We start from the raw sequence: 20793 nt of genomic DNA on the forward strand, positions 1-20793 counted from the left end.
TTCCTCTTTGTGAACGCAATTGCTAATCAAAGTTAACATTTCTTACTGTTCTAGCAAAAAATTAGCATCCGTACACTAGTAATTTTTCTTTCAAGTGGGTGAGAGAGAAGACGACTAGACTCCTTTTGAATTAGTCCAGTGTAATGGATCCACAATTAGCATTGATAGGGTCTCAGTGTTTTTACTGTAAATAATTTTTTCAGGGTTAATTCTCTTACAGATGGCAATCTTTGTAATGGACCTCAGGGCTGCAAAAAACCCTGATATTTTAAAAAAGACTGAAGAGATGCTGGCAACTAAACACCTATTGGAAATAAGTTCAGTTTTCAAATCATTGGTTCCTCTCCCTGTTGGATGGATGTTATGAGGGCTAGTTGTTGAAATGCTTTGAGATACTTCATTTATGTGCTATAAAAGTGCCAAGTAGTATACAGTAAATAAACCTAAATTTATAGGGAAAACATAAGTTTGTAAGTGTGTCAAGGCATTGGAGTTTTGCTTCTAATCAGTGGTTTTGTGTTTAATCAAGTGAAAATTTAGTGAATTTTAATTTCAGTACAAGTCACCGAGACGCCTTTGTATTCAAACATTTTATTAAAATTAAATGTGAAGTGTGCTGCTAAAGTGACTGTCAATTCAAGTTATACAGCCCGGAAAAGCAAACATAAAAGTTAGAAGCTGTCTTTCTACAAAGCTGGACTCATTGCATTTTGAAAACTGTATATATGAAATTTTTGTTTCTGTAGCTTTTAAAATCTGTAAATACTAGACCACCATTTATGTACATAGTCCCGTTTTTTTTTCTTTTAGCTACCGTCCATACCCTGTATCGAAGTGATTAGTTTCAAACAGATCAGTAGGCAGTTCCCATTTGAAAAAGCTGATGTTTAATAAAAGCTGTAACTTCATATAGTTCTTGTCTATCTCCACTTCTCACGTAATCATTTGCTTCAAAACACTTTTAAAAAGGATGTGAAGTAGGTTGCAAAGCAGGCTCCTTCAATGTATCCAGGGTCTGGCCATGCTGCTGGTGGCAGCAATGGTTAATTTACATCTTGATGGGTTAAGTCAGGAGGCGGGGGAAAGTGGCTCTGTGCTTCTGATTGAAACTCAAGGGATTTGCTGATTTCAGGACAGTGATTCTCCTGGCCTTCGTTAAGCCAGTCAGGTGGAGGTGGGAGATCACGTGACTCAGGTGGGGAAAGGATTGGGTTGAGTGGAGGGTTACATACATCACTCAGTTCATCTGAAACAGGAGGTGGGGGCCCAATGTTAATATTTAAAGAGGAAACCGAAACATTGGCAGCTAATGGTCCAGAGCCTCCCTTTAGTGTATCTTGATTGGTTAAGTCAGGAGGAGGGGGAAACTGGCTCTCTGCTTCTGATTGAAATTCAAGGGATTTGCTGATTTCGGGACAGTGATTCTCCTGGACTTCGTCAGGTGGAAGTGGCAGATCAAGTGACTCAGGTGGGGGAAGGATTGGGTTGAGTGGAGGGTCGCATACATCACACAGTCCATCTGAAACAGGAGGTGGGGGCCCAATGTTAATATTTGAAGAGGAAACTGAAATGTTGGCGGCTAATGGGTTAGAGCCTCTCTTTAGTGTAGGGGTAGATTGGTTGCTCTTCTCCTTTGTGATGCAACTGGGTGGCTTCTCAGGCCTTTCTTTTAATTCAGAGCTTTTAGAATCATCCAGGGGAGTGTTCTTATTAAATTTCCATGGCAAGATAGAGAGAACTGAGGTACGTTTTGTGACCAGCTCCATTTCTTTAGTATTCTCCACAAAGACATCAGGTGTGTCTCCATCTGCAAATGGAGAGCGACCTGCCCAGTTTGGATCAACTCGAGCTGGCTTTTTTGAGCATTTCCACAGCAGAATTATAATAATAACTAACATCATACCAGACAAAATTATGCCAATTAACAGTGCAGCTATCCAGCTCCCATCAGTGGATTCACTTTCTTCTGTTGTGGTCTGAGGTGTCATGATAGCTCCTGATGGCTCTTCAATTTTGTGTAAGATGGCAAGTTCATTTGATTAGTACAGGAACCTGGGAGCTGTATTTCCTTTCTTTTTTTCCAAGACTGACAGATGTTCTCCTTGATTGTGTCAGAAAAATAGTTGACGATAGGTTTGTTGGAGGCCTCTGTATCTCTGTAGAAAGTTATCTCCACAATTGTCCATAGAAGAAAATTAGGATTATATGGTTGGTGTTCATTTCCCTTCTGCTGATCACATGCAGTGTTATGTTATCTTCTGCAGTAAAAAGAGAATAAAATACAGTTAGCTTAAACTTCAGAGTTATAATATAGATTTCTGTTTTATAATTCTTGTTTATCTTGAGTAATTTGCTTTTGACTACCAACAGTAAGACTGATGTAAAGCTATGTAAATGGCAGAACTACTATTCTTTTAAAACACCATGTCTGCTTCTGTTGAAATAAATGTCAGGTTTGTGACTGACTTGAGGAGCAGGGAGACTTCTGACATCATTGATCCTAAATTTCCTCTTGTGTGGTTTTGTTTAAAAAGAGAACAGCCACAATGTTCTTTCCAAGTTGCCAAAAAAGGACTAGGAGAGAAGACTGTAAAAAAAGGTCGAAATAGTGATCTATATGGATTGTCAGACTTCCTTGAAAAGTTCAGATCCTCACTTGTAATGAGCAGCTTAATTTGCACTTAATTTCCTGTTTACAACAGTGATTTTGCATTGTTTAACATTTGTTAGTTACAAGAACATCCCTAAATGTAATGTACTTTCTTTTCAGTACTTTTAACCTTTATCTTGGATTCTCAGTTCTCTTTATAAATTAATACTTGGAGCATATCTGTTTAAAATGATGATTTTCTGCTACAGTTACTGGCATGGAACTAGAATTTCAACAGTAGATCATTGTTATAAATGGACTCCTGAATACATAATGTTTTTTGGAGTGAGAGGTAAAATGTTAATGTAAATTCACTTGCAGTAATGGAGTGGAGTTTTTTGCTATTACCGTTTAAAGTTCAAACATCAGAGCATCAGTCTAAATGATGAGATTAATAAAGCACATATTTAGTATGCCTAATTCGTCCTGCTTCTTTTGATGTACCTTCCATATTTAAATTGCACGAAGAGAACATTTATTGGTAAAGTAATGTTGAGAACTCAGTTCAGTATGCATAAAATTAATAAAAACACAGATGGTTTTCATGTACATGTTAGTGTTTACCAGAGTATAAACACATCCGGGCAGTAAGTTAAAACGTCTGAGAACATGTCAGAATTCTGAATTAATGTTTAGACGTGCAACAGGTAAAACTATTTCACTCATTCGTGTTTACTCTGGTCTCCTCCTCTACATGTGGACTTCATCAGAGCTCAGTAAGATACCGATTAAAAAATTTCACAGCTGTTAACATAAAAATTCACAGGGGAAATTCCAGGTAATCTAAAATTAACTATTGATTAGACTTTGAACTTGGTTTTGAGAATTATTGGTTCTAATAGCAGTATTTTAACAGCATGGAGATATCTTCAGAACAATAACACATTGAGGAAAACATTTTCTAAAACAGAATACCGTACACGAGTCATAAATTAATTACAAAATATTCTACACCATCAGGTTGCAAAATACAAGTTGTTTAATGTCACATCAACAACTAGGTAGCCAAAGCAGTTAAATCTTAGCATATGAAAACTGTTCCTTACCTGTACAATAATGTCTCTTGTATTAAAAAGGCTTCACATACTAAGTTAACATTTTGCTGTTACAAAACTAAAGCAGTCAGAATGGGTGTTGCACATTAAAGAGCTCTAAAAGGGTCCGCTGTTCTCACATGGAAAGTTTTTTGCATAGAAAGAGGAAGTTTATCAACACTTGCTGCCGGAAGTGTCAAGATTAGGGAGATGACTAAGAATTAATGTTCAAAAGTTGCATACTTGAAGACCAAATTTGGAATATGTTGTTGTTTTTTAAAAAAAAGTGTAAATAATAATGCTCAGTAGTATTAATGTTTATATGCCTGTGTCTGTAGATAAAACATGAGCAATGGTAATTTTATACATTAACTAGAAGTGGATTGAGGCTAACACAATCTTATTTGTACTTTCTGTGCTTTTCTGGTGAAGTGCAACAATTATTACTGTTCAAAGAGGCTCAAATAAAGATGATTTAGATCAGAAGTTCTCAAATGGTGGTATGTGGAGAGCTGGCTGATCACATGGTGCTGGTTCCCTTCTGTATTTTCGTTTCCTAAATTGCATTAAAAGGCAGCTAAAAACACATTAAAAACTTTCCTATGGGCATTGGCCTGCTAAACCCAGGGTTGTGAGTTCAGTCCTTGAGGGGGCCACTTAGGGATCTGGGGCAAAAATCTGTCTGGGGATTGGTCCTGCTTTGAGCAGGCGGTTGGACTAGATGACCTCCTGAGGTCCCTTCCAATGCTGACATTCAATGATACTGTTCCAATTAGGCCATACTGTGTGACTGCAATTGGGAGGCGTTGTGCTCTGTGAAATCCGCAGGGCTCCTTTTGATCAATGGCAGGTGCTTGAATCCTGCAAAAAATGCAGGATAGTAGCTACTATATCCTTGTAGATTAACAGAGGTTGGAGTACCTCTCAGAAATAGAGGGCATTAGGAGCAAATGTACAGAGGAGTGCTGTATTTGAGTGTACAATAGTCAAATCATAGAAATAAGTTCAGACTGTATGTGCATTTTATATATTCTGTGCGGAGCAGGGCGGGAACTCCTTAAATATTTGTTTCATATCAATTTAGACATTACTAACTCAAGGAACTTTTTGAAAAAGTAATGTGCAGTATATGACATTTACATGCATATGAAAGAACTGGCATATGGTAAAATCACTTTTTAAATGAGACTCTCATAGTAAACAGTGTTCTGCTATAACTGGAGCTGAACAGTTTTGGTGGCTTTTCTCTTCACGTTTTCTGCTGGTAGAGGGGACTGGGACCACATCTTTGCTCTCTGGATCAGGACAACATTATAGCTCCCTGATCTCCTTAGAAGCCAATGGAAAGATTCCCCTGACTTCAGTGGGAGTGGGATAGTGGGAGTTGCTGCTGCTGCTGCTCAACTCCTACAGAAAGTTACGTGCTGCGGGTCTGGGGAAGCAGAGGGGATAAGGCAACACACTAAGGTGATATTTGCTCCCCAAGGGATCCAGGGGACAAATAGCAGTGAAATCTTTCAATTCCCTGAAACCAAGGGAAGCACCACAGTCTACTCCTTCCACTGTCCTAGCCAGAAGAGCAGCAGCCAATTCCAGTGCATAAAACTTCAGTGTCTGCTGTTGTAGACTTGCACCCCTGACCCTCACTTCCGGCTGAACAGAGGCAGCAGGTAGAAATATTAGTATATGTAATAGGGTTTATATATATTCATTCCAAGTTGGGATCCTTGATGGAATAAGTTGACTTTCAGTGAAGGAGGATCGATTTGGTGCATAAAATAGGTTACATGTCCTTATTTTCCTGAGGTTTAAAAATCAATACTTTCTTGTGTCAAAATATATACATTATAGATAGGAAATGTGTGGGGAGTTTGGAACGGCCAAACCATTAGTTTTCAGGAGCTACCCTCAGTGTGTGGGTTTTTTTAACACTTGCCAGACCAGTTCAACAGATCTAGTTAACATGCTGCTTCTTGGACTAAAGGTCAAGCCTGCATACAAGTTGATTTTCAGAACTGGAGAATTTGTCCTTTTTTAGGTAGCTCTTCTAAGTCATCTTTTAATATCTGTCTCATGAATGATTTTTGCAAGACTTCATATTTTTGTTTTAAACACGTAGGAGAAATATAACTTACCTGTACGTGATCTACTAATGTACATGAATTGCTGTGCCACCCAGGAAATCCTCTTGGTTTTTCTAACTACTTTAGAGTGTGTCCGACCTAATATTACAGGTATTTTGATTCCAAGCTGTCTGGGGTAGGGACAATTATTTGCTGTGTTTCTACAGTGCTTAGCACAAGGGCTTAGTAACCTGGGTGAGGCCTCTACGTCCCATCCCAGTACAGATGTTTAAGTGCTATATGTCCATCCATATGTCTGGAAGGAGGAAATTTTTCCTTAGCAATATCTCTTCCCTTTGTGGCAATACAAATATTAATCAGTTGGGAGCACATATTTCGAAGAGGTGTGACTTAAATGTTTTATCACCTATCTGTATGCAATTATGATTAGTGAAATGATGAGTAATATGATGTATACAAATGTTGCATTATTGTGCCCAGTGACTGACTTATATTTTACAAGCCGAAGTGCCCTGCTAACACAATTGTAGACTGTTGTAGCTTAATATGCAGAACAACAAGGAAAATGTTGAAATTTGCTAGTTTGGTTTTTCAAGATCCCAAGAATTAAGTGACGTATCTGTGAAAGAGTTCATCTGTGCTTAGGTATAGAAATAATGTGCACAAACAAGAAGCCTCTCCAGTTTCCTCAGGGTAGTGAATATTTAGTATAGTGAAACCTGTTACAAACATCCATTCAAAAGACCAGCTTAGAGGAGCTAAAAGTTGAAGTGGTTCTCAAAGAAATCTTTAGGGACACTTCGTAGTAATGGTCTTATGTTAGAGTAGTTCTTGGTAGATGGGCCTTAGTGCAGGTTTCATTGTATTAAAGTAGTAAAATTGCATCTTCATTCTTATAAACGAGCCAATCCACAACAACAAAAAACTACTTAAGTGCATTTATTTTTCACTCTCCAGTGAGGCATTGTAATTTTTCCCTTAGTAAACATTTTGGAGAATTAATATTCTAGAAGTTTTCATTACAATAGAAACCCCAATCTATTATATACTATAATTATGAAGGAGTCAGATTGTTTCAAAATCTATTGTACGTTTTTATTGGTGTTACCAAGTGAGAGTTTTACTCCAACCCTGTTACATATAAAACAAATTTTATATATTTTTGCACAAACTTAAAGCTCAGTTGACTTTAAATTAGTTCAAAAGCAAGGTAGGTTTGTGTTATGGCCAAGAACAAGACCAGAAATCGTATCTTGGCTGTACAGTATATTTGCTTTAAAGTTAGTTGCAACCAAACAAATGCCAGCACAAGTAACTGAAAATACTAGTTTTTTAGAGGTTAACTCACACAACATGTACTATATGGGTGCTCAAACTTCTTCACAATCCAGAGCACATCTTAGTATAGAGTTAGTCTGAGGGAACACTTCCCCATTCATGGCCCTCTCCTCCCATTTGTTGTCATGCAACACCTCTCTAACAACTACAGCAGTTTCCTGCATGTTAGCTAGTTATAACTGTTTCTTAATATAATTTAGCAGATGGCAACGAGGAGGAGATAGCACTATGTGATCAGCCAGCACTCAGCATGCTTTCAGTGGCCAACAGACCACAATTTGAGAACCTCTGATGTACAAAACTGCTTAGGAGCTCTTGAGAATTCTGTTTGCAATATCAGAGTGGTCTTCCAACCTACTGATTTGTGGGTCACTGATTACATCAGAGAGAAATGAGCTTCATTTAAAATAAAAAAGCAATCGTACACCCATAAATAGTACTTCGCAGATTCTGTACCTACTAGGCTATTGGAGTCCCTCCCTATGACCTTTGTGGGGTTCCTTTTGCAGCCCTAATATCCTAAATGTTTGTTGCTTTATCCCCACTCAGCTCCATTGCCCACCAATTTCTTTCAAAGCAGTAATGGATAGGTCTGCCTTTAAAACAATGCAGGATACTGTTTCAAATGACTGAACAAGTTGGGGTGCGCACAAGTTGGGGTGCTCCTTCCTATGGAGCTGTGTGCTACTGCATAGAGTTCCCATTGTTATGCAGTGGAAAACCAAATCCAGGATGTGAACCTGGTTCTCCTGTGGCACTATAATGTTACTTCAAGGCTGCAATGTTGTCTCTCTTAGGAATCTGAGCGTTACTTAAATCTCAACTATAAAATTGGTTATGATGCTGTCACATGGTTTTGATTCTTCTTCTTTTTTCTGATTAGCTCTTCCACTAGTGAGTTTCTCAGTTGTTTCAACTGCATTTTTCTTTTGAACTGTGATAGCTGTCTCTGATATCAGGTCTTGCATCATCAAGTCAGTCCCTGTTAGCTCTTTAGACTTCTTCTGCCATGTATCTGATCCCGTTGGCCATAAACTGCTGGTAACCAGAAAATCGCCATTACTCCTGGGCATGCGCTTGCCTTGTTTAGATCTTTTGAGATACGATATCTTATTTGCCATTACCACAGTTGACAGAAATAGAAATGTGCAAGCAAGAACAAGCACTGCTATTATAATGAAACAAATTAGTATCAGAGATTTATTCTTTTCTTCACAATTTTCAGTTTTTGTTGTAATGTGGGACTTGGTGGTGGTCAAAGGGACTTGAACTGCAGAAGTAAGATTAAAGCCAGGGGAAGATGTTGAAGGTTCCTGACCAAAAGTTGATGACTGAAAGGTGGCTGTCTGTATTTCAAAAGTAGTCACTGAAGTGTCATTGTAATCTGCGTCTTGCATAATAAGATTTGTACTGGCTTCAGTCGTACTCTGGTTTTCACTTATGTTTTGGGTAACGGTACTCAAATAGCTCTCATTTGTAGCCCAAGGATGGTCAGTGTAGTTGGCTCTGATTTGCAAGCACAATGAAAAGATGGTCGCAATAATGAAAGCAAAATGTGAGTTACAGCGCCTCGTCACTGTCATGTTCATATCCGGTAGTTACCTGTAAAAATATAAAAATAATACTGTATTAGCTTAGTAAACGTATTCCTGTATTGATGTTAAAGGTTTGAATTGGAGCTCTGTTGAAATGTTAGGCAGATGCTATATCTGTATTTAGACAACTCTCTCTCTCTGCAGTAACTTGACTTCATGTATTTTGGGCATGTTATGAAGAGTGTAGCTACTTAAATTCCAAAAGAGTAGGTGGTGTTGTGTTTGGTCTTCAGTATTATTGAACAGATTTCTGCAGTGTTAGACTTAAGGGGGGGAAAACATTTCCAGATGTTGTTTGTACCGTTAGCTAACTATTGTAAAGCACTTTTTGATAAAAGCACTATATAAAAAAAACCATAATTAAAGTTTTTTGCTCTACAAATAAAGCACACAACTCGTATATTAATATCAGTGGTGTAACCTTTCTAATGCAATGGATATGTCCTTCCCCACCCCACCCCCTGCTGCGGCAGCCCCCAAGCTGGGGATGGGAAGGAAGTGAGGGTCTCTTGCTCTATCCTCCACCAAGCAGCCACAGAGCTGAGGCTGGGAAGGAGGGGAGTCTCTCCCCAGCAGTTGCAGCCCTGGAGCTGAGGAAAGTCACCTCTTTGGCCACTGCAGCCCTGCACATCCCAGATTCCCCCCCCATACACACCCTCTTCTCACTCCACTACCCCCTCCCACCTACCCCCTATTCCCACCAAGGCCACCACTCCACCTTACATGTATGTCTTTTCCAGGGTCCAGGCACCTAATTAGTGGAGCCATGCCTACATGGCTCCACTAATTAGGTGGGTGGCCCATCATTCTTTTGTGTGCGGCCACCCAGGGGTGCACCTTAGAAGGAACTATCCGGGGACCACCTGAATGGAGCTCGTGGACCACCAGCAGTGCATGGACCACAGTTTGAGAACCTCTAAGGAATATTTATAAAACTCCTGTTCCCACCTCCTACTCTCCTGAATGAGTAATGAAGTAATTTTAAAGGGGGAGAGGGAAATGTGGCCATGTTTAAAAACAAAAAATATATATAAACTTTACACAATCTTAAAGATGACACCAGTAAGTTACTGTATCTGCTCATATTAATCCATTAAAGACTGAATGCAGCTGCCAAGCACCTTTTTAGTAAATTTCCAGCAAACTGGTGTCTCTTTTTTTGATTTTACAATATTTCTATTGCTTTACTGATGTTTCTATGGGCTTCTTAAAGAAGAGTTGTCCCCTTTTTCCATAATCTAATTGCATGGATGTTAGCAGCGCAGGAAGCGTTCATTAGCTTGAATAAGCTACATTTATTTTAATTCTTAATTACAATTGGCAAATTTGATCCAAGCACTGCGGGCGGCTATGCTGCCGGAAGGGGATCGAGTTTGTAACGCAGACAGTGCAAAAGCCCAACTTGACCATGTCCAAGTTGCTTTAATATCAGTTACATAGATAAAAGAAACTTCTGTAGTCGTGCAAAACAAAGTATTTTCAGTATAGTCTATTTCTTTTGGGGATTGAAATCGGATGAATAAGGAAAAATGATCTGGAATTTCTTACACAAGATATAAGTAGTAATAGCTTCACCAAAATGCGAAAAATGTTTTCACTGAAATATATGTGAGATCATGTTATTACCAACAGCATGTTTCCATTTTACAATTGCACAGTATTCGAATTTGTGCATCATCTTCAGCCATAGAATTCGGCAAGAAGACAGAATGCTAACCTCCAAGTATACCTGCTATAAAGACTGTAACTTAAAAAATTAATACTAACCAAGTAGGCAGGTGATGCGCCATGCCTAATGCTTAGTGTGCTCGGGTATTGTCTTTCCCTTCTTCCCAATTTGTAGGTTTTGGGGTTTTTTTGTCTATCAGTTGTAGCCTAGGTTCTTGTTCTTCTTCAAGAAGCTGATTTCCAGCTGGCTTCTGAACTTGTATAGAGCTCTTTGCAAGATTGAAGGCCTTATATTATAAATTGTTAGAGGCGGGCAGGGACTTTCCAATATGTTTTTCTACAGTCCCTAGCAAAATGGGACCCACCTAGTCTTGATTGGAATACTTAAATTCTACCAACATACAAAAATAATAAAAGTATGAAAATGAACGTGATTTTTTTTGGATTGCAGCATTTGCAACCCTCTAATACACTGTTGATTGTGTCAGTGATGTAATTTCTTGCAGATTGCATACTTGAGAAAGATATCTGAAATTAGAGGCTGATCATCCTTATTACCTAGTTTTCCTGTTTTACTTGTGAATATTAGCAAATTGTATAGTTTTATTCAAGTATTATATAGTATGTTCTGTTAAAATTAGAATGCCTAAATATCATGGCTGTTCTTACCAATGTGCTAAGTATTGAAACTACTGCTTTAAAGATTATTCTGTGAACAAAATACCTTTTCTTCCACTCAAAGCATCTTAGAAAAGATCTATTTACTTTCAATCATAGTCAAAACTACGATAGTACCTAATGCATTGAATGACAAACGTATAGAAAAGTAAACTTGCTAAAGGATTTTGGCATCTTTGCAGAAGCTGAATAGTGATGTCCTTTAGACATGCCAGGGTCCTCCAGAAAGTGGGGAAAGTGAGGACTTAATATTCCTGGTATGTCTACTGTAAAAAAACAAAAAACAGATTCAGTTCAAGTCTGGCTTCATACATCATAAAGAAGTAGGAAAGGGCACAAATGTTTTTCTCTCTGCAGTTCATATTTAAGTTAAAATTAGACTTAGTTCTGAGGTAAGGACTTCCTCCTTTTCAAACTGAGCAGAAAACTAGCTTGTCATATAAGCTACAGGCAGGGTAAGATTTTTATCTCAAAATGGTTCAGATTGTTTGTAGAAGATGCCTTGTAACGTGGCAAAAAATAGAAGGAAAAAGCTGAAGTAAAACATGTAACTTATTCCCTAGTTGAATGGCCTACCCTTTTTTAGGTATTTTTAGCCATTTGAGATGGGTCTGCCCTGTACAGTTCCATTTGATAAATGGAAGCATCTCAAACACCTAATGTTTCCATTACACAATTGCAACAGTGCTTCTGCACACTTCCAGTGACAGTACAATGAGCCCACTGTTAATTGTAGTGTTCCAGACCAGATGTACTGTTAAAAATAAACAAACGTTTTTGACAAAATGTTAATGGTTTTATGTAAAGTAACAAAAGCAAAGGAATTGATAATTAAAGGTTATCTTTCTTTAATTTACCCCTTTGTGCTTAGGTATAGATAGGATCTTCTGTCAGTATATAGTAAGATCTACAGTACATAGGCACAACGGGACTAACTAGTGACTGACACTCTTAATGCTTGCTTCAGACTCTGAAATATAAACACCCTTTAACATAGTATAACATCTGTATTTTTAGTAAGTTTCCTGTATTCAAGCTAAGTAGGCTGGTTGGGAAAAGAGAGTATTTCACTTCTTGATCGCAGTTGTCAGACATGGGCATTGTAGTGAATTGTGTGATGTTTTGTAAAAACAGTTTTTGCATTACAACTTTCTACAAATTCTAACAAACTCAGAAGCAAAGTGTAAGAAAGCAAATATAGACCTACCTTGCCAGACGTGTGGTCAAAATCAGAGTTGAATTTCAGATTATTCTGTTACTTAATAACGCAGTTTCTTGATCTATTTCTTGGGTTGCAACTGACCAGCAATATAAAACAAATGGACTAGAAGATGATGATTTAAAAAAAAAAAAAGTGAATCTAAAATATGTAGTTGTATTTCCTCACTCAGAAAACTAAACCACAGAGATGACACATTTCCTTTCCACTGCAGCTCTACCCGTGACATGTTAGAGGGGGGAAGAAAGCACTACCTTGCCCAAATTAGCTCTCAGAATGACAGGAAGTGCAATAGAAAAAAAAATCTGTTTTTAGGGCAGAGACTCTCTACTTGCTGCACCATATATATGTTTATCTTTATACCAGATTATTTTCCCTATGTGTTATATTAAAATGGTGTCTCCAGTGCAATCAGTATTGTTTAACTTTTATTTCTATTGCATATATTTGTGTGAATTCTGTCTTTACAGACTCTCCAGCGTTGCTAGAAGAGTCCAGGTGATGGTAGCACAGAGATGCTGTAGGCAGATAGAAGTGTCACAGATTTCCACAAGCTACTGTGGAGTTTGACTACGATTTGGGTTAATGATGCCTAGTAAAATTATATCTGCCATGTTAAAAATCTTCTCGATTAATTTTGGAAGGTGACTGTCCTTCTCAAGATGCAGAGCAGCTTTACTTAAAAACTAAACAAATCAGAAACTGCCTTAAATTAGCTGAAAGATTTAGTTGTTTTCAGAAAATCTAACAAGCACATTTATACTAGTCATTTGGCCACTCTTACATCCAATTAGGCAGTCGGATGCCAAGTTTCAACCTACAGCAAATGCAGCAAATGAGAGTTACAAACCCTTCAAAAGAGGGTTTGTAATGGAAGTGCCTGAAGATGCTTAATTAGGGCAGCGTCACTATTATAAATTACCTTATTTATGTTTCAACATGGGTGTAATTTGCAAGTGCGGAAAAGTGAATACATTGGCATTTGATGAGGAATCCTTGCTGAGATAATGTTGCCCTTTACTTTGTAGAGAGAGAATCTAAACTGCATTATTTATGTGTAAACCAATTTTGATGCAGTTGATGTGCCATTGCTCTGCAGCATATGTTTTCTTCAATTGAAATGTTAAATAGAGGTCCTCTCTGTCTCTTTCTGGGGCTGCATGGCTATACATTAGCCATGGAACTCATTCAGATAGAAAGAGGATAACCTCAGTGTCAGCCTTCTAATTCTCTCATACTAAAACTGATTCCAATACGATGGATGAGCTAAAGCTTAATGGTAATGGATGCTATTTGCCTATTGCCTACATGGTCTCTGCAGATCCAGTACAATTGTTTTGGAATATCTGGAGTTGGTATAGGATTCCATGCAAGCTAAATCTTTTTTTTTTTTTCTTACCTTAACCAAGAGAAATCATGGAACAACATGTGAAATGTTTTTTCTTGTTTTTCTTAGGTTCAAAACAGGTCAGATCAACGGTGATTTATTGATATACCATGTTCTTCTAACTTTGAAGCCATACTATGCTAAGCCATATGAGATTGTAGTGGACCTCACTCACGCCGGGCCCAGCAATCGCTTTAAAACAGACTTCCTTTCCAAGTGGTTTGTAGTGTTTCCAGGCTTCGCTTATGAAAATGTCTCAGCAGTTTATATTTACAACTGCAACTCTTGGGTAAGAGAATACACCAAATACCACGAGAGGCTTCTGACAGGCCTGAAAGGCAGCAAAAGACTTATTTTCATAGACTCTCCCGGGAAATTGGCAGAACACATTGAACATGACCAGCAGAAACTTCCAGCTGCTACCTTGGCTTTGGAAGAAGACTTGAAAGTATTCCACAATGCTCTCAAACTCGCCCACAAAGACACCAAAGTTTCTATTAAAGTAAGTCTCATTTAACACCCTTCCTATCGAATTGCTATGTATAATTTGGCATTATAGACCTGCATGCTATTTTACTGTCATTAAGTCTTAAGGAGAAATCACCAATATAGTTCATGCATCACACTGGTAAATATATCACTTGTTCACCATTTAGATTTCAGCTACTCATCCTCCTCTTTAAAAAGTGGTGATACCAGATCTTGTTCATTCTTCATATTCTTAGCTACAGCTACTAAATGATACTTTTTCTTTCCTTTCTAAGGTTGGGTCTACCGCTGTGCAGGTAACATCAGCAGATCGAACAAGAGTCCTGGGACAGACAGTGTTTCTAAATGACATTTACTATGCCTCTGAGATTGAGGAGATATGTCTAGTTGATGAGAACCAGTTCACCTTAACCATTGCCAACCAAGGCACACCACTCACCTTCATGCATCAGGAGTGCGAAGCCATCGTGCAGTCCATCATTCACATACGGACTCGATGGGAGCTGTCACAACCAGACTCCATCCCACAGCATACTAAAATCCGCCCTAAGGATGTCCCTGGAACACTACTGAATATAGCATTGCTTAACCTGGGAAGCTCAGACCCTAGTTTACGGTAGAGATCTCTTAACCCTTATCTTGACCAAAATTTGTGCTAATTAATTTCTAAGGTTTCCCCATTAGCAAACATAATTATTCTTTTACCAAAGCTCCACAACCTTGACATTTATCTAGGAGTAACATTGATATTTCCCAAAGAAAGATCAACTACTCCATGGTGGAAAAATGAAGTGTAAATAATTTGTGCTGGGTTAACTGTAAAAGTTTTGGAAGTCTTAACTCTTATTCTGAAAAACCTTTGCTTTACTTTACTTAGCTAATCCTAAATCTCTTCACATCTTTCTCCTGGCTTTGTTTTTAAAAACATAAACTAGAATTCAGTCTTGGGGTACTAGTGGCTGTTTTGCAGCTAGAAAGCAGAATAAACAATAGGAGGAGACATATTAGAGCTGGCTGGAAATTTTCCAACTGAACATTCTTCCAATGGAAGAGGCAGGTTAATCTAAATCAAAACGTTCTATGGAAACATCCCAGTTCTGACAGAAACCAGGTAGGTTTCCTATGGAACCCTGCTTGCCAGGCAGGTTTCTGTCACAAGCCTACCTGGTTTGTTGCCAGGTTAGTCACCTGGCAGGCTGACAAGGCGCTGTGAATCTGGGAGCTTCCTGGGTGCCCAGCAGCCCACGAGGCCTGGCCTCCAAGCTTCCCAGCATCTCTGCAATACGGCTGACAGGGAGCCTAGAAGACCTAGATTTCTGGCAGCCCACCAGAAAAGCTGCCTCAAATCCAGGGTCCCTGGCTCCAACCTGCCAGGTGGACTACCTCAGAAGCGGGGCTTTCAGTCTCTCAGCTGCTTGGAATCCCCAGGCTCCTGGAGTGCAGGATTTTTGGAGGGCCCTCAAACATTTCAAAAAGGTCTGTGAATTTGGAATTCCTGTTCTGTGGGAAATTCAAAAATTTCAGTTTTTCAGTTTTGGAAAGAATTTTTTGATATTTCAGAATTTATAATGGGAATTCCAGTTTCTAGCAGCTCTGTATATGTTTATGTACCTATATTATACTGTGTCTATATACATATACATGCCATTTAATTTTTATAGGCTCTGTTGTTCTCTGTGTGGGAAGAAGGTGAGAATATTTCCTGCATTCACTTTAATGCAAAGGAGAATTTTAGAGTTGTCTTCTTGCCATTACTGCGTAAAATGTACCTGTGTAAGATATAAGCACTTTAATGTTACATGTGCAATATTTAAGGAGAGATTTTCCAAGGATGAACTAGTTTTAGTCACAATCTCAAAAATACCTCAATTCAAATGTACATGTTGATTTTATATGGGTCTGAAAAACCATTGGTCAGGTTTTTGCTTGGTAGCCCTTTGGCAGCCCTCTTCTCTTCCTTTCTCCCTCCCCCCTCCATATCATTCTAATCTGTTCCATCCAAGAGTAACTAGACGTGGAGCCCTTCAGTGATGCTCTTCCCATCTGTCAGAGAGGGTTTATTGAGAGAAGGAGCTCTCTGTGGCGCTGGCAGTCCCTGGAAGGAAGAAATTAAGTTCAAGACCTAAACTTCTGATTCCCTTGGCATGTAGGAGCAGCAAGTTATATGGGCCTGTGATGCCCATGCTCCAGCAAATTCAGGGCATGAGGGCCCAGCGCCACCAATGTTGGGGGCCGGGTGTCTCCCCAGGCTCTACCTGCCGCCCCGCACACCTCCTCCAAAGCATCCCTGCCTGTGCCCTGGACAGCAGGCGGCTGCCCTGCCGCTCGGCACTGCGCTCCCTCGCTGGCCGCTGCCAACTACAAAAGGGAGTGGTGCTGGTGGCAGGGTGAGGCAGCAGCAGAGCTGCCACTTGCAGAGGAAGGAGGGGAGGAGGCACACACATGATGGCAGCCCCCCCTGGCACCCACCACAGGAGAGCTGAGGGGGCTTCCCGGACCTAGGAGGGGGCCCGGCCCCTAGGAGTGCGTGCAGTGAGGGTGCTGCTGGGGGTGGAGGGGGAGAGAGGACTGGGGACTGTGGAGTCCTCCTCTCTGGGCCCAGCCCCAGGGCAGCCTGCCTGCACCTCAGACTCCATCCCCAGCCCCACCCCACCCCAGAGCCCACACCCCCAGCCAGAGCCCTCATCCCCCACACCCAATCCTCTGCCCCAGCCCTGACCCCCCTCCTGTACCATGAACCCCAAACCCCTTATCCCTGGCCCCACCCCTCAACCCAGACCCCTCAGCTCCACCCTACCCCAGAGCCCGCACCCCCAGCCAGAGCCCTCATCCCCCCCACACCCCAATCCTCTGCCCTAGTCCTGAGCCCACCCCAGACCCCTTACCCCTAGCCAGAGCCATCAGCCCCCCACCCCACATTGTGCAATATAGGGAAACTGTTAAACGCCTACTGTTTCCAGTCCATTTTTACATTATTTTAAAAGATATGTATCGGCTTACAAGGCAGGTGTGGGGGTGGGAGGAGGACTTGGACCTGTTCTGGGCACCACCAAAAATTATACAAACCTGCTGCCCCTGTTGGCATGGCAACACTAGACTGAATTTTAAGAGACATGACTACCACTCTTGTACTGTTTTTAATGGAATTATTTATTGTGTACATATGCATAGGAAAAAATTTAAATTGCATCACTTATGTTTTGTTGCAGGTCTGCTGCCTATAATCTTCTGTGTGCCTTAACCTGTACCTTTAATTTAAAGATTGAGGGCCAGTTACTGGAGACTTCAGGTCTGTGTATCCCTGCCAACAACACCCTTTTTATTGTGTCTATTAGTAAGACTCTGGCAGCTAATGAGCCACACCTTACCTTAGAGTTTTTGGAAGAGTGTATTTCTGGATTTAGCAAATCTAGTAAGTAGCATTCATTTTCTCTAATGCTAACAATGAGTTTGAAACAGTTCCAGCTTTTCAGTTCTGTTATAGAGTTAATAAATGTTCTCATGTTATTGAGCTAGTCCATTAGCACAGAAGGCTTCAATTGGAAATGCAGCCTAAAGCATCTGCAGGTGCTTTTCAAGTTTAGCCATTATATCTGTGACCTAATCAGCAGGTGGTGAAGTGCTCTGGAACCAAGCAGTGTCAAGATACAGACTGGAATCTGCTAGTATGGAGAACAATGTAAAGACAAGATTATCTCATTCATGGAACAGTGCCCTCTTTTTTATAGAATCAATGTCTAAAACATTGCTTAGACTTTTTGACATTAATGTAAGATAAATTGTACAAGTGGTTTCAGTGGTTTACAATGATAATGCTTGTTAGGTAACATCTTACTGTATATTAGCTCTTCCGCATCACTGCTGAAAGTTGTGTACAATAATTACTTTGGTGAGGCTTACTTTAGTGTCACAAATTCACCAGAAATGGACACAAATCACAATCTGAGTTCCATGTTGGTGATAAACCCCGAAGTCTAGAAAATATATGCCCAAAAGATATGTACACACATTTGTTGCTAATTTAAAGGAGACACAAAGAATTTGAATTCTAATCCAGGGTCTGACTCTCTCTCTAACCTTGATTGAGTCTTGGAACACAGCTGCCTTTCTTTCCTCGTGTAAAATGGGGATTATATCTACTTCATGAGGGTGTTGAAGATTAACGTTTTGAAAGCACATTGCAGATGAAAAGTACTATGTAAATTCTAAATATTAGTGTTTACGAGCTTTGAGCCGCTTTCTCTTAGATCTCTTCAGCATGAATTAAGATGTCACTCTTCTTTCCAGCTTCCTAAAGATGTATGGCTTGGATTTCACTAGAACAGTATGTTTCTTTTTAAAGCTTTGCCTTTTACACAATAATCCTACTCCTGATCTTTGACCATTTGTTTTGGTCCAGGTACCATGACTTTGTTTTTGGACAATAAAATCGTAAAGAAAAGTGCTTGCAAATAATTCTGCACATACAAAGAGAAGAGACCATTAATGGCCTTCTGTTACAATAACATTAATTTTTGATCTCAGGTATTGAACTGAAACACCTTTGCCTGGAATATATGACTCCCTGGTTGTCGAATCTGGTCCGATTCTGTAAGCACAATGATGATGCTAAACGCCAACGAGTCACAGCTATTCTTGATAAGCTTATAACGATGACAATAAATGAGAAACAGATGTATCCTTCCATTCAAGCAAAGATATGGGGGAGTCTTGGACAGGTACTGACTGCATAAATGCATTATGCCTTTAACAGCAAAATATAAATGAGATTATAGGTTATAATCCACTAGCCCCCCCCCCCCTTTCCTTTTTCTCCTATGATTGCCTGGGTGTCAATGGACCACTTGCCTTGAATGGTCCTTGACAATCTCTTCCACCTTGTGTTTAGTTGTGACGCTCTGGTCTGGTCTACACTGCAGAGTTAGGTCAGCGTAAGATGCCTTCACTAGAGTGTTGCTCCCTCTGATGTAAGTCACCCATTACACAGACCTAATAACTCCATTTCCACGAGAGGCATAACACTTCAGTTGATGTAGTTAGGTCGATGCAGTGTTAGTGTAGATACTGCGTCGACTGTTCCAGCTGTCAGCCCCTTGTGGCTGACAACCAGAGCTCCACCGCCTGGAGCTCCAGTTGTCAGTGCATCACAATGTCACACACTGATAATTAAATTGGTGCAAGCGCTCCTAATGAGGACGTGCACCACCGACAGAAGGCGCTAGTGTGGACATGCCAAACTGCGGTGGCTGTATATCAGTGTAACCTAAGTCAACTTAATTTTGCAGTGTAGACTTGCCCGTAGTGTCTACACTTGCATTTTACTCCCCCCAATTTAACTACCCCACTATGCCAACATAATAACTCCACCTATGTGCGCAGCATAGAGTCAAGGTCAATGTAGTTGGGGTGACACGATGTCAGTGTAGACACTGCATTGCTTATGTTGACTGTTACTGGCTTTCAGGAGCCATCCCATAATGCCCCACACTAACAATGCAATTGATACAAGTGATCCTGATGAGGATGTGTACTGCCTACGCAAGGAGCAAAGTGTAGACACGCACAAGTGATGTAATTACTGCGGCAGCTGTATGCCAGTGTAAGTTTGGTCAAATTAATTTTGTAATTAGGTATGGCCTCTGAATACCTTTCCCAGACCAGCAGAAGAGGTCTGTGTAGCTTGAAATTTTCTTTCACCAACAGAAGTTCGTCCAATAAAGAAATTACCTCACCCGCCTTGTCTCTTTAATATCATGGGACCAACACAGCTACAACACTGCAGACGGGCATTTTACATTCATTTAATATTAGTGCCAAAACAGTTTTCTTCTTTTAACAGCACTTCAGTATATTAACCATGTATGTAGATCGCAGCTCACACAACTTCTAATGAAGTTTCCTATTAACATTAAATATTGAGCTCTGACTTTTAATAACACATTCCTGGCTTCTACAGAAACCTGAAAATTCAGGAAGTATCTTTGTATGCAGTGTTGTTGTAGCCCAGACCTGAAGAAGAGCTCTGGATAAGCTTGAAAGCTTGTAAGCTTGTCTCTCTCACCAACAGAAGTTGATCCAATAAAAGATATTCTCACCCACCTTGTCTCAGGAAATATCTTCGGCATTCCTGTTATAACCATACTAGTTGCATGGATACTTCAAGTGCGGGCATAAAAGCTCCTTGTTTAGAATCATAGAATATCAGGGTTGGAAGGGACCTCAGGAGGTCATCTAGTCCAACCCCCTGCTCAAAGCAGGACCAATCCCCAGACAGATTTTTGCCCCAGATCCCTAAATGGCCCCCTCAAGGATTGAACTCACAACCCTGGCTCAAACCACTGAACTCTCCCTCCCCCACCAAAATTGAACACATTCCATAATATGTTAATATGGCCAAATAGTATGACAGCCCCTCTCCCCAGTGGCCTCTAACCTAATTATGAATTAAGCTCATAAGTCTGTTCCCAGAAGACAAAAGTTGGAGGAGAGGAAAAATGGCTTTGAGTTATGCCATTAGTAAGGAAAGTTTCAACTAAAAAGCCAGCTTCACTCGCTGTCAGAATGTCTCTGCTCGTTTGCTTGACTGACATGAACTCCTTTTAGTTACATTCCTTCCCTTTTTCCCCTTCTCATGCTCTTCTTCAGTCCTGT

General features: G+C 40.0%; 3 protein-coding genes across 3 annotated transcripts in view; 1 reads left to right on the plus strand and 2 right to left on the minus strand.

Annotated features, from left to right (window-relative positions):
- Positions 1–20793, plus strand: part of NF1 (neurofibromin 1) — a 169223-nt gene that overhangs the window by 112026 nt on the left and 36404 nt on the right. Inside the window, exons 37-40 of the mRNA XM_044993591.1 lie at positions 13723–14155; positions 14418–14758; positions 17352–17554; positions 18667–18860. Coding sequence (XP_044849526.1) covers positions 13723–14155; positions 14418–14758; positions 17352–17554; positions 18667–18860 — 1171 coding nt within the window. The remainder of the gene's footprint in view (positions 1–13722; positions 14156–14417; positions 14759–17351; positions 17555–18666; positions 18861–20793) is intronic.
- On the minus strand, positions 606–3826 carry EVI2B (ecotropic viral integration site 2B). Its single transcript, XM_044993594.1, has 2 exons — positions 3697–3826; positions 606–2258 (listed from the first exon to the last, which is right to left on the minus strand). Exon 2 carries the CDS (start codon positions 1986–1988, stop codon positions 1044–1046), a length of 945 nt encoding a protein of 314 aa, XP_044849529.1. The 5' UTR covers positions 1989–2258; positions 3697–3826; the 3' UTR covers positions 606–1043.
- EVI2A (ecotropic viral integration site 2A) lies at positions 6734–12378 on the minus strand. The gene is made up of 2 exons (XM_044993595.1): positions 12255–12378; positions 6734–8708 (listed from the first exon to the last, which is right to left on the minus strand). The coding sequence occupies exon 2, from the start codon at positions 8693–8695 to the stop codon at positions 7919–7921; it is 777 nt and encodes a 258-aa protein (XP_044849530.1). The 5' UTR covers positions 8696–8708; positions 12255–12378; the 3' UTR covers positions 6734–7918.

The sequence above is a fragment of the Mauremys mutica genome, chromosome 19, assembly GCF_020497125.1.
Source record: "Mauremys mutica isolate MM-2020 ecotype Southern chromosome 19, ASM2049712v1, whole genome shotgun sequence".
In the NCBI taxonomy this organism is placed as follows: Eukaryota; Metazoa; Chordata; order Testudines; family Geoemydidae; genus Mauremys; species Mauremys mutica.